The following is a 14,020-nucleotide window of genomic DNA, read 5'->3' on the forward strand; positions in this document are numbered from 1 at the left end:
AATATGCATTTAATATCTAAATAATCAGTTTTAATCTATTTTAATAGTTAAACTTTTAATTTTTTCAAAATCACATCTGACGTTTAATTTTTGTTTTATTTTATTGTCATTTTAAAAAAAGTTATAAGTTTAAGTACTAAAACAAAATAAATTGATAGTTTAGATATTAAATGTATTAAGTTTTTAAAGACGGGTAATTAAAATAAAATAAAAATTAAATGTAAATATGATTTTGAAAAAATTAAAAATTTATATACTAAAACTGATTATTTAAGTATTAAACACGTAATTTAACCATAAATTTAATACGATAAAGAAAGGAAATGATATAATTTGAGTTAGCACTAGGAGTTTGCAAAAAGATCTGAGTCCATTGATATAATCCATTGATACCAGTGATTCAATTTGAAAAATTGAATATTAGATTCATTTTTTTTATTTTCGGATAATTTAGATTAGATATCTGAAAAAATTAAACAATCGTATCAAATACAAATCAAATAAATTCGAATTTCAAATTATCAAAAAATCCAAAAATAAAAAATAAGGTTTTATATTTTTGATATCATTTAAACTAATAAATGTGTAATCCACTAACCTAATAAGAATTAAATGGGTAAATTACACGTTTACTCATTGAATTTTACTCTATCTCCTATTTCACTATTCATAATTTTAAATTTTTTTAATTTGTTCACTAAACTTTAGACATTAAACTTTTTGTCAATCGACCGTTTACTCCGTAACGGGGTGCTCATGTGACTTATTTTAATAATAACACATGTCATATAGGATATATAATTAAAAAGATAATTTACACATTTACTCATTGAATTTTACTCTATCTATTATTTTATTCACTGTACTTTTAATTTTTTTCAATTAATATAACAACATCATAATCCCGTTAGAAATTTAATGGACATATAAAAATTTAATGTATAGAGTTCAATTAGTAAATTGAAAAAAAATATATGTTGAGTGAAATAAGAAAGACTAAAATTCAATAAATAAGCGCATAATTTACCTAAATTAAAATTTTTATTTATTTATTTATATGAATATATATATATTAAAAAAATCGAATAAATTATATTAAATCACAAAATATAAAAAGTAAAATTATTTTTTATCAAATTAAGAGGTTGTTTGTTTACTGCTGAATAAAATTATTCAACGTTGAATGTTAAATCGTTTAGCATTAAATTCAACATTAAGGGTGTTTGATTCTCACATCTGAATAAAGATTATGTTGAATAATTTAGCACAATACTGATGAATGATTCAACATTAAAATACATTCTGAATGATTTGTAATCATTATCAAATAACATGTCACATTCAAAATTAATTCATACAGAACCTTTGAATCATTCAACTCATTGAATCATTCAGCTCATTGAATCCATTAAATCATTAAAGTAATTAAATCATTTAACGATTAATCATTTTGATTTAATCAAACAGCGCCTAAATTTTATATTCAGATTCAGTTAATGAATTAACAGAATAAATCACAGGAATAGCTAAGGAGAAAATTTTGATTGGGTAGCAAAGCGCAACAAAAGCGTCAGAAGATCAACGGAGAACTGCAAGAGGAGAAAGTTTCAATTTTCATTAGTAAAAATTATGCTCTTCAAAGCTTGTCATTTTGAGACGTCTGGTGGGAGAGTCCAGTGTTGATGGAGAACACGATGATGATGACGACCATATGGACGGCGGAGACGATGGAGATCGATCATCGCCGTCGTCTCTTAGCTTTCTCTTGTCGATTCCTCTTCCTTCTCCCTCTCCGAAATCTACCGTCAAGTAAATCGATTGTTCGTTCAACATCTGATAATTTCACCGGTTTCACTATGAAATGCTCCGCCCCTTCCTCTAAGATAATGTTCTCCAACGACATGATTACAACTGCGATTTCTCTGAAAACAGAGGATTCCTGTTCGAATCAAAACAACATTCATTCAGATGAGCGCTGCAAAAGTGCAAAGTTTCTGCAGGTGAATTCGTCAAATTTAATATATTTTTTCGAACCTCAACTTTCTTGAGCAATTCGTAGCCGGTCATTCCAGGCATGCAATAATCTGTGATGATCAGATCAACCTTTAAACCCTGAAAAAAACAGAAACCAAAGCTGAAAAATCATATATTTAGAATACCGATGAAATTTCAGGTATACTCACATCAAATCCATTAGCTTCTTTCTCATCATCCAATCCCAGAAATTGCAGAGCTCTTCGTCCGCTATCCACTGCCGTCACTGCAATAATCCAAGTAGTGATTTTTAGCCTGAGTAATTTATGGAGTGACAAAAAAATAACGGAACCATAATGACCGACCTTTACAAGAAGTAATTTTTAGCAAACTTCCAATTACTTTCCGGTCAACGAGGCTATCATCGACGGCGAGGACGTGTATTCCTCCACCCTTCTCCTCCGCCCTCACCGCCATCTCAAGGCAAAAAATACCCAACACTGGGTTTTATACGCTGTAATGTTCGTCTTTAGATTTCAATTTCGTTTTTCTTAGTTAAAATTTTGTGTTTTTGTTTCTCTCTCAAAATCAAATCTTTCTCTGTCTAATAAATCCGCAATCTAATTTTTTATTACAGCGGGAGACAGAGACTTGTTAGTTGCTGGGATTCCAAAATCCACTACCCTGCGCTCTGCCGTTTTCTGGTGCTAAAAAAATCTGGAGAAATGTGCAAATCAATGGTGTTATGAATGGACAGGGAAACTGACCGGAGGTCAATTGGGAAACGCGCCGTCAAATCCGACACGGCTCCCGAACCGGCGGCAGATGAAAACAGCTCAAAAGATCTGTCTTTTCAAAATACAAACGGCATCTTTACTAGTTCTGGGAAAGGTACATTGATTTTTTAGTTTTGGGTAAATTATACTTACTGTCACCGGACGTTTTGGTGAAGCTCTCATGTAAATTACTATATTTCATATTAATAATGATAAGGACAATAATCGATCATTAGATGAACGGTAACGTATGGATATGGATGGATGACCATTCAGTAATAGAGTTGATCGATGATGGCAGATAAAAATAGAAGATTTGAAATTAGAAATTTAAAAGTTTTAATTTTTTTTAAGATTTCCCATACAAGTAAATTTTTTCAGACCCCAAAGTTGCCAACTTTATAACCTGCTACGATATTCAACAGGATTCAAGCAACGGTTATTCGTTATCGTTCATTCGAATTGGAGGGTATCTTCCTAGAAAACGAAACACCGTACTTTACCTGTTCAGCATGGCTTTCCCCCATCTACTTTTATGTTATACCATTTCTTCTTCTTAGTTCTATCCCTCGTGGAATGTTTAGGGTCTCTTACTTCGCCGTCTTCTTTGGCCTCTTCGGAGGCAGCCTTACTCTTGTTCCTACTCGAACTCCGCTTAATTAGTGGAACCGTTGTGTACGAGGCATGAATCTCGTTCCTTTGTTTGAGAAGCTCATCGATCTGAAAGACCCAGCATATAGGATGTAATCAAGAAATGTATCCGTTTGCTTAGACACTCAAGCTCCGCACGTCGAATCTCACCTCTTGCATTTCGTTCGCGTATCTGCTCGTCATTTCAGTAAATTGTGCGAGGACCTGCCAGCAATTTACGTGAATGTCAACAAGAGAAAAAGGGTTTAACACGGGCATAAACATTGTATTTGCGGAAGTAAATACTTCTCTGTAGTCGGTTTCGAACTTCGACAGTTCCGCTCGTTTGGACAGAATCTCTGCTTCCACCGCTCTAAGGTTTTCTTTTTCCTCTATGAAAGGGGCTGCACAAATAGCTTCTATTGTGTAACTTACACTTTTGAAAAAGTTGTCACCTACAAGTTACGTGCCAAAATATTAAAATCGTAGCGAGATTAATCCATGCATTATATACCAATAGGCACAAGACCTCAGCGAGACGTATAGATTAAAGAGCAAACCATAGACAGCAAATACATGTGTGCCTGGTTTTAATTCAGTTACTTCACACTGTTGAAATCCATCCAACTTTTTGAAGAAAGCTGCATCCGGATCCTTTGCGGCAGCTACCTGCAGTGACGCGTTTCCAGAACCAGAAGAAAAGCAACAAAATCAAACATCAATTTCAATGTTTAGCACAACTACGACGTATTCATAAATGGTAACTCACTGAATTTACTGTTTGATCCAGGCAATAGACAGGGAAGCCAAGAAAATACATTCCAGCAGCCGTAACTTTTCCTGTCTTGGCACTATCCTCCTACACCAGTCACCAAAAAGAAACAAAAGTAGCTTTTCAACACGTGCAATGGACTAGGATTAACAATGGAGGAGCTTTTGATGTGGAGGCTAACAGACGTAATTATGATAAGCGAAAAGCGGAAGGAAAGGAGTTCATTACCTGCAGTGCAAGGCTCAATCCACCATTCTCTTCTAGATCAAAATACAATAACTGCAATCAATAACAAATGGAGGGGAAAATGAGTAATTATTGATGCACCAGGAAAGACTAAGAGATCATAATATTTTTTTATTATTATTTTGAGTCGCCATGAAAACCAGATAATTAGTATTTCCGAAGGAGACTTGACCATGAATCTTTATGGAAGTTTTAGTTCTAAGCTTCCATAGGGAGCAAAACATGTTGCAAGGATATTCGAATCAAAATAAAAGGTAAAACTGCACAACACAAGAACTTTGACCTAGACTACATATCATAAGTCATAACCACCAAAAATGAGATCATAAGTACAAAATAAAATTATTGCAAAGTTCATCTCTCGATCCACAGTAACACAGCTAAGCACAAAATAAAAGGGATAAAACCCTAGCTTCCAGCATCAGTTTTATGTGACTTAGACTAATAGCTTCAACGATTCTCGATTCAATGAATACTTATAACCTAAATCAACATAATACTCCCATGATGATGGTGGTTTTCTTTCTTTTTTTTCTTTTTCCTTTTATATCACACACACTCGCATACAATTTGCAATGGCGCACAGTTCAAATTTTATTTCATTAGTACAATAAGATGAAATGAATCACAGTTTTTATCAATGCAACCTCCAAACGACTCCCACCACACTCCGCCCCCCAACCAAACAAAAAAAAGAACAAGAAAAAAGGATAATGTTGAATCCATAAGTAGTCATGGTTTATCCACCTTGAACTTGCTTTTATCAGATGATTGTACTCGGCAAACAAACCCATCTCTTGCTTCTTCTTCTGTTACTGCAACAGAGTAGAAGTGAGCACATTGTTTTTCAACCTGTTAAACATGCAACAAATTCAGTGATTGCATAAATGATTAATAAAAGTACAATAAATGAACATGAATTTAATTATCTCACCTTCCTATAAATAGGTTGCCCCAGCAAAAGTGGGCGAATAGTGACTGCACCATTAAGTGCCTCCTCTAAAACAGTCGCGGATACAGTGGTCTTAATTGGCACACCAAGTTTACTATTCATAGGAATCACTTAAAATAATATCCAATGCATTGCATTCATAAAGGCAATGAAACAATGGAACACTTTAACTAATATAATAGAACAAGAAGTTACCTAAAAAGTGCAGCAAACATGGTGTTCACAGCCCCCAAACTCGAAAGATCTAGCTCCAATTCTTGGTTATCAGCTTCAACAGCCTATTCAAAGAAAAACATCATGATCGATTAAATTTCAAGCTTTATCAATAAAATCATGTTCGGAAATCCTTGATGAAACATTGACAAGAGTGAAAGTGGAAGAACAGGAATTCTTTAAAGCCTCCACGTGCAACCATTGTTACTAAGGCGTTGTGCATCGATGCTGTCAATCGGCCAACTTGATTGAAGTTTTCTTTAATAATTGATTTTTATTTTAATTAAATGTATCTTCACTAGTAAAAAGGGGATGATGAGACTTTAAGGAAATCATGCAAATTGGCCAACAAAAGAAAGGGAAAAGTTTGCATGTATCTTAACTTTTCTTTTTATATACACAAACAGACTACAAAAATACACGCCTATACCTATTGTGCACAACTTCATTTAGGATGGTGTTTCTTTTACGCCTTGCACCTCGCTCGTATAAAAGGCTCTAGTGCCTAGATTGTGCCTTTTGCTCTTGGCACCACCGAATATAACATAAATGAATGTAACAGTAAGAAATCAGAGACAAACATCAGGCTTAAAAAACTTCAGAAATTAGATGCATGTATAGCATACCTCAAAACCGGCGGCATCATACTGGCTTCTTTTATCTGGATCAGACAAGATATTATAAGAAAATGTGACCTCCTTGAACTTATCAGCTGCAACAGGATCATTTCCATTCTTATCAGGATGGTGCCTGAAACAGAACAGCATTTATAAATTATATAGCTAAGCCACCATGATAGAGCACAACTTTAAGTGTACAACCAGAACGGCATATGACCACTTATCTGAAAAATAGTCAATGCAGTACAATATATGTCCCATAACCCAAACCACATATTTCATTTATAATAGCAGCTAGCTCGAAAGGAGTATCATCAGGGAAACAAATCATTCTTTGGACTCATGTCGGAAATAATCCTTTGGGGACTTTCCTGTTAGTTTTATCTGTTGTTTGCACAGTGTTAGAGATATGGAACCTGTCACTAAAAACCAATTCTATTGTGCTTTCAACGTCTATCCTTGTGCCGCACATGGATGTATAGGCCACCTGACCTAAGCAAAACTTGCTATCTAACCGGAAAATACCAACATTAAAAATATGAAGCTTGTCATAGTCCTCCACAGTCCTTGATTGACCGAGGGGTGACAGTCGTCCACTAAAAATTTCAAATTCCCCATATATTTCAAATATTTTCTTTGCATTTTCTATTGATAATCTGTTTCTGTCCACTAAAATTTTATAAATTCGCCCCATCACAAGATCGTGCATCCCTCCATGTCCACAGCTATAGTTCTATGTCGAAAAATGAGTGTCCTAGAAACTATCAATAGAAAGGCAAACCATCTAAAGTAATCATTAAAAACTTGAACAAAAAAAGTACCAAGAATTCGAACATTTCAAAACATTTCCACTAAATAGAAAGGCAAACCATCGTCAAACCAAATGCCAATCACTCACAAATCTCTGGTTATCGTAGGAATTCCCTTCGTAATACAAGTACTAAATTCTTATTCTCCCACCTATACTCCAGTATGCGTGAGTTTAGCTTATAATTAACCATAATTATGACTAAGAACAAATCAGTATCCTGACGTATTCTAATCTAAAGTAATCATTAAAAACTTGAACAAAAAAAGTACCAAGAATTCGAACATTTCAAAACATTTCCACTAAATAAAATAAAATTCAAAAAAGCAAGAAAATTGAACATACTTCAGAGCCATTTTTCGGTAGGCGCTCTTAATTTCCTGATCCGTTGAGTTTTTGGAGACCCCAAGCACCTCATAAGGATCTCGACGAAGATGCTCGGTCATGCCGCCGTTCTTTTCCGACTTGGATCGATGTGGCGGCATTTTCTACGAACCCCACCAAACAAAAAGAAAGTTTAAAAACTAAAACTTTGCCCTTCCTTTACGTATTGCCAGTAAAAAGAATGAAAACCCAAAACCTTCAACTAAATTCCCAAAACGGAATGAAAATTAACTTCCTTGTATTTCCAGCTAAACAAAGTAGGAAACTTTCTGGGGTTTAAACAGGGAAACATCGAGAAGAGAGGGTAGAAAGAGGGGACTCCATGGGACCTGAAAGCTGGAGCTTTGGAGAGAAGAAAGAGACAAACAAAGAGGACGAAAACTAGGAGGGGATGCTGAATAAATAACTCTTTTTTTGTTATTTTATTTTGAAAAGTTTACACTTTTTCTATCTGTTATGGTTTCAAATGTTTTTGAAGAACAAATCCGATGGGTGGCTGTGTGTGTTATCTGAACACTGCCGCTGCCACTGCCACTCTGCCAGTTGCCATTGTGCACTGGACTCTACAGCGAATATTTGCTTGCATTGGCACGTGTCAACTGAGTTTCTCTTAGCAAAATAATATTTTTGAAAGATTAATACGTGTTTTTTATTGAATTTTATTTTTGCATTGAGACCATTAAATAAGAAAGTTAAATGTTGTAGTAGGTTTCCTTCTATTTTCTAGTGTGAATGTAAAAGAAATTGCTTTACGAATAAATAATAATAAAATCGATAACGTTTTTTTTTTGCAGTATATTAAGAATATCGAACGTGATCATTTCCCGTATTTCCCAAATCCATTCCATATGGCAAGTTTTGTATTTTAGAACTTTGCTTAGACGGCTGGTCACAGGTTGTACCTTGAGTGGACGTTTGGTTCAAGGTATCTCACATTACCGGGAGAATGGAATGTCCCGGTAATGGAATGTCATTCTCCCGTTTGGTTGGAAAACATTCTTAGCCCCCGGTAATAAGTTATTCCCAATAGTGGTATTTTAGAGGTATATTATCAGGAATGTGGTTATCCTTTTCCCTTAGGTATTGTTACATTCATGGCGTTTTGGACTAAAATGCCCTTAAATTTTTTTTTCAAAAATATATTTCTTATGTCTTTAAATAAAAAAAATTCTACGAAGGTTAAATTACAAATTTATTCTTAAACTATTTTAGATTTACAAAAACAAATCCATAATTAGAATTTTATATAAAGTTCAAGGATTAAAATAAAATTTTACTTTTTCATTAAACCTATTTATCTTTTCAATTTTGTAAAAAAATTATATAAATTTTATGAATTTAAAATTTTTAAAAATATATATAAATTAATTATAGTAGAATTCAACTTGTTAAAAAACAAATATATAATAAGGACAATTTGGTAAAATATACATTCAAATAATCTTTTATTCCTTCAATCAAACATTGTAATCTTAAATTCTTACTAAACGAATCAAACACAAAATACAACATTCTCAGTAATCTTATTTCCGTCGGTAATCTTACATTCCATGAATCAAACGCACCCTAAGTGGATTCTTGGTACTTTTTGTAAGTGGTTTCTAAGAGAATTCTATTGTACATCAACTTAATATAAGATTAAGAAAAAACAACTTAATATAAGATTAAGAAAAAACAACTTAATATAAGATTAAGAAAAAACGTGACTAAAAATATTATAAACAAACATAATTTTTTCTTAATATTTATCAAATGCAAACCTTATTCATAATATTTTAAATTGCAACAAAAAAATGTTATATTTTTCATAATAATTTCAATTACACGCAATCTAAAATGTAATGTTATTTAAAATATTTTCGATCGTGCCTTTCCTTAACCGCCTTTCCTTAACCTTACATTAAACTCCTGTACGCTTCAATATATTTTTATCAAGGGGATCAAGCTTTTACCTATTTCATGATGGGTTCTAATTTGTTTAGATTTTTGAATTTATGCTTTTGACTTTGTAAAACAACTTTTGAAATCTCTCTCCGTATTCAATAAAACATAAAATAGATGAAATAAATAAAATTTTGTTCATGAATAAAATCTTATAGGAACTGTCCAGTCGGTCGATCCTTCGGAACCAAAGACCAAATCGGATTCAATATATGATTCAGGGGAAATAATATTTTCCATTATTTCGTACAATAGGAACAAAACATATTTGGGATAACACATGCTCTTCAAATCAGAACATTTGAGATGCAACAGTTTCTAACAACATAGTGAAGGAGAAGACAACTAATTTGAATTTCGATAACAATTGTAATTAAAAACATATAATGTCCGATTTGAATCCTTTCTTCTAGTATTATTAATCATGATGGGCAGTATTCGAGTTTCGAAACTTTGCCACCCGAACTGATTGGATTCATGGGCCATTTTCTTTCCAACCCCCAAAGCAGAGATACATTGGTTATACTTAGGATTCTGAGAATAATAATCAAGGTTGTTGTTACCTTTTGGAACGAGGCAAGAGAGCAAGAAGAATCTTTTTCCTAGGTCCCTGCAGCGCAAATCAAACCTCATTCGTTAGGGACAACTTCGCATCTTGGTTTTATAGATTTCGGCGGTTAATGTCTTTAAATTACATTTTGCTCATCGATTATTAGGCTCGAGCACATGAATTATGAACATAAAGAACAGGAAAAAAATAATAAACAATCAAATAGACAAAAGAAGGGTAAAATACCATAGGTATTCCCAGCTCTTTAAGGTCGTTTTCCCTCATCTGTCTCAATGCAGGCATGTCCACCTGAGTAAAATACCAAACTACATATCAGCCAAGCAAGGAGGATACGGATAAAACAAAACGAGCAAGCAATTCTCCATTCGAAGTCACAGTATCCATCCATGATAGTTCAATAACTTAAAGCAGAGTAAATCTTCAAAATTGCATGATAGAATAGCTTAGCAATAGCGTCCATTTTCTGCTATGTACTGTCCGTTACCAAACATTAGCCACCAATTGCTTCGTGAAGACGCTTAGCATTGTTTTATAAGATGGATTCCAAATTTTACAACTACAGCATTTCTCAAGTCGGAGCAAATTTCAATATTTTATCAGTAAAATCAAATGAGACGGATTCATGCCTGCATCTTTCTAACACAAAGTCCAAGCAACAAGGCAATTATCGAAAGCTACAATAATATACTGTTTCATCATATCCCCCTATTTGGTTATCAAGAAATGTGTCCTGTGAAAACAATGTGGTGCCCTTAGAAATCCAAATTGATAACTAATCTTAAGGCCTATCAATATCATTTGAATTGTTACCCCCCCCCCCCAAATAAATAAATAAACAAATAAAGAGCAGCCAAAATCCCTATTGATGCTGTATTTCAATAAAAAAAACCAGCAAATACTCCTAATGCACAAACTACCGAAGTACTTGAATAACCAAAGAAAACAAAGAAAGCAACAAACTACTATTGAGATATAACACTGCCTCTCATGAGCACCTTTTTTTCCTTAAAAAAAGGGAACCTTTTGAGCTTAACCATACAACTAGCTTACTTACTTCCTCATCCTTGAAATAAATAGCATACTTCCCTAGCCCCAGGGAATGTAGTAAGCCTTCAATAGTTTGTCGTTCATCAACCTATAAAGCAGCCAGCCAAAGAAGAAAAGGTAAAAAAGTTCAATTAAACACTGTTCTTTAAACATCAATGCATGCATATGACTTCAGAAAGAGGTTTTTGGGATCACAACATGACTAGCAACTTATGCATGAACTGTAAAGGAAGTAACAGTATACGCTTGATGATCACAGCAGCAAAAGGGTCAGCAGAGAAAGCAAATGTGCTCATACAGAGACAAGAGAGGACAGGAATCATTTAGGATCCAAATTTGATATCCAGAAGCAAAAAATAAAATTCATAGAGAAGATTAGCACCTACAACTTCAAATTCCAAAACTCTAATAAAACTATCTTGGGCGAGTAACATACAACTTAAAAGCAGCCTTATGCTACTTATTCAGAACCAAAAGTAACCAGACCAACAACCATCCACAGGAAGCAACAACTTCTTGGTATCCGACCAAGCATGAGTATGTCTAATACCTAAAAAGATAGTATTATATTTATTTTCTAAAAGATAATTTGTTCTTCAACTGTTAGGTGGAGGCTGTCCCATTCTTGACAACTTTTGTCGAAGGTCCATGCCCTTCTGGTTATTGTCCTTCTGAGCCCGTCTAAACACATTTTTTTGCATGAGTTTAACCGGAGGTCATCTTTACGAATGTGAAAATCTTTTTTCCCAAAATGAAGAAATTTTAGTAATCTAACATCAGTTCAGAAAAAGAAAAAGAAAGATTTTGCAACGCAGAAGGGCAAATTTGTACCAAAACTATCATTGGAACTATCATCCTCTTGAAAAAGGACAAAACTCTGCTATTACTTCTCAACATAAGAAAATTACTTGCATAGAATGTAAGCACTGAAGAGAAGGCAAAGGATTAACACTCATGGTCTATGCCGCTACAAGTAAAACTCTATTTTTCATAAAGTATTGTTGCCAAACACAAATATCCAACATTAAAAAATGGAAACTTATGCATTCCTGAACTCCAATTATAGGAAAGATGTTAAAAATAATATGTCCAACATAACAGTCACTCGCAAGATCAAAACCTGTAGCAACAGATTACTATTAATTAAATCAAACAAAATCCTAAAATAAAGGAGTTAATAACCAAGGAGTAATGCACATGCAAAATCGTTGTTGTGGTCATCATCCACTAGGAAACAGAAAAGATTACTTAAATAGCCATTGCAGAAACATGGACATTCAAAAGCAAGATTGTGAAATGCTTCTAAAACAGCAGTAAAATTCTTAAAAGTATACCTTTTTCTGTTTAGCTGACTCAACGAAGAAACAATCTACGTTTCCTCCCAACCTATCCCTTACAGAACGCTTAGAGCCAGCAACAGGATGAGAATCAAAAAGATCAACATCTGATGCAGCTCCCGACCTCTTCACAACCTAGAGCAACATAATCAATAAAGTTCAGATTCACAACAAGCCAATAGACACAAACAAAAAGGAACCACTAACTTTTCTATAAAAAGGGGGGCGGGGGACTTAAATTCTGTAAAAACAAATAAGTGAAATCCGACCAAGCTAAACTAAATCGTTCGAAGTCGAACTGAATGCAACTCGTTCATATGAAAATTTCCTGCTTATTTCAAGCTTGTTTCCTACATTTGACCAGCAACCAAACAAAAACTAACCTCTGTAACTACTAAGAAATGGGGAAAAATGAACAAAAACAAAATACCTGGCCACTACGTCCGAGAGTGATAGTGACACGGCCACGCGGTGCTTCTGCCGTGAAGAAACTCTGGAAGAGTTACAAATCGATTAATCGGCTCTCTTTTGTTACTTCAGAAGGATACACTAAAATGAATAAACAGTGCTTATAATCGTCTCTAATTAAAAGTTCGAAAAATAAGAACCCTAAAAGACCTCAATGAAGAAACGTTAACTATCCATTTTTAAGAGATTGTGAACTTCAATCCAGGAAACAGATGGAAACGTAATCTTAAATTCACTGTTTTAAAAATCCATAAAAAATTTAGGGTATAAAAAAGGGGGAATTTGATTTCTTGGTGTCGAAGAAGAATACGGGGGAAATGGAAGGAGGTCGTCCATGGGGTACGGCGCTGCGGTTGACTTCCTATGTTTCGTGGCAATATTAGACTTCATTGATCTGATTGGAATATGGAACGTCTGATCTGAATAAAATATAGTCAATTTCTCTCATTCTTTGGAAAAATAGCAGAAGATACCCCTAAACTTTAGAAGTTATATTATTCATATTATTAAAATTTTAATTTCTTCAATTATAATCCCTTAGTTTTTTTGGCTTAATACCAAAATAAGTGCCCAAACTATACCCTAAAACTCAAATAGATGTCTAAACTAATTTTCGTCTCATCTAGATGCCTAACATTACAACCGTTATGCGTTTAGGTGCCTGGGCTGATAACGGTGTTAATTTCTCCGTTAAATGACACGTGTCACAACTTGATAATTTTAAAATTTTATTTAAAATTAAAAAAATAAAATTATATATTTTAAAAAAAAGAAAATACAAATTTTGAAATAAACCCAAAACTTTGAAAACATTCATTTCAACCCCTAAACCCACACTGACCGTCACCTTTTGCCGTCGACGAAACTCCACCGACCTCCCCTCCCCCGACGACCAAAACCCCTATGAAATCGTGGGCGGTCGACGGCTTATTGACGACGAATCAACTTTTTAGACCGCTCGAACCCTAAGATTAAAATCGTGATTCCGATATCCAATCGACGGAAAATACGATGGTGAATGAGTAGGACGTACGATGGCAGGGACTACGTCGGTGGCAGTGGTCATTTCTAAAAGGCAGTGATGGCGGTGGATTAAGGTTAGGATTTGAGATTTTAGGGTTGTTTTATAATATAAGAAAAGTTATTTTTTTATAAATATCACAATTTTTTAATATTTTATTTTAAAAAATAAATTTCAAAATCACCATATTGTGACACATGTCACTTAATGGAAGAAATTAATGTCGTTGATAGCCTAGGCATCTAAACGGATAATGGTAG

General features: G+C 34.0%; 1 protein-coding gene and 1 pseudogene across 4 annotated transcripts; both read right to left on the reverse strand.

Annotated features, from left to right (window-relative positions):
- Window positions 1-1,713: 1,713 nt before the first annotated feature.
- On the reverse strand, window positions 1,714-2,466 carry LOC120142894 (annotated as a pseudogene).
- Window positions 2,467-3,117: 651 nt separating this feature from the next.
- LOC120142750 (chaperone protein dnaJ 16-like) lies at window positions 3,118-7,798 on the reverse strand. 4 transcript variants are annotated; one of them, XM_039157261.1, is made up of 11 exons: window positions 7,572-7,798; window positions 7,337-7,479; window positions 6,190-6,313; window positions 5,546-5,628; window positions 5,333-5,444; window positions 5,146-5,250; window positions 4,381-4,431; window positions 4,150-4,239; window positions 3,941-4,049; window positions 3,552-3,835; window positions 3,118-3,470 (listed from the first exon to the last, which is right to left on the reverse strand). In XM_039157261.1, exons 2-11 carry the CDS (start codon window positions 7,474-7,476, stop codon window positions 3,258-3,260), a joined length of 1,311 nt encoding a protein of 436 aa, XP_039013192.1. In that variant the 5' UTR covers window positions 7,477-7,479; window positions 7,572-7,798; the 3' UTR covers window positions 3,118-3,257. The 4 variants fall into 4 exon arrangements, with proteins under 4 accessions (XP_039013192.1, XP_039013193.1, XP_039013191.1 ...); XM_039157263.1 differs by lacking the exon at window positions 7,572-7,798 and having other exon boundaries at window positions 3,119-3,470; window positions 3,552-3,605; window positions 3,687-3,835; window positions 7,337-7,550; XM_039157262.1 differs by lacking the exon at window positions 7,572-7,798 and having other exon boundaries at window positions 4,159-4,239; window positions 7,337-7,551.
- Between the last annotated feature and the right edge of the window lie 6,222 nt (window positions 7,799-14,020).

Source organism: Hibiscus syriacus, unplaced genomic scaffold (genome assembly GCF_006381635.1).
Source record: "Hibiscus syriacus cultivar Baekdansim isolate YM2019G1 unplaced genomic scaffold, ASM638163v2 tig00110831_pilon, whole genome shotgun sequence".
Lineage (NCBI taxonomy): Eukaryota > Viridiplantae > Streptophyta > Magnoliopsida > Malvales > Malvaceae > Hibiscus > Hibiscus syriacus.

Coding starts and splice junctions, on each gene's coding strand:
- LOC120142750 (XM_039157261.1), bottom strand. CDS start 7,476: ATGCCGCCACATCGATCCAAGTCGGAAAAGAACGGCGGCATGACCGAG. Junction 6,314..7,336: donor TACCGAAAAATGGCTCTGAA/GTATGTTCAATT, acceptor GTTCTGTTTCAG/GCACCATCCTGATAAGAATG. Junction 5,629..6,189: donor ATGATGCCGCCGGTTTTGAG/GTATGCTATACA, acceptor TTCTTTGAATAG/GCTGTTGAAGCTGATAACCA.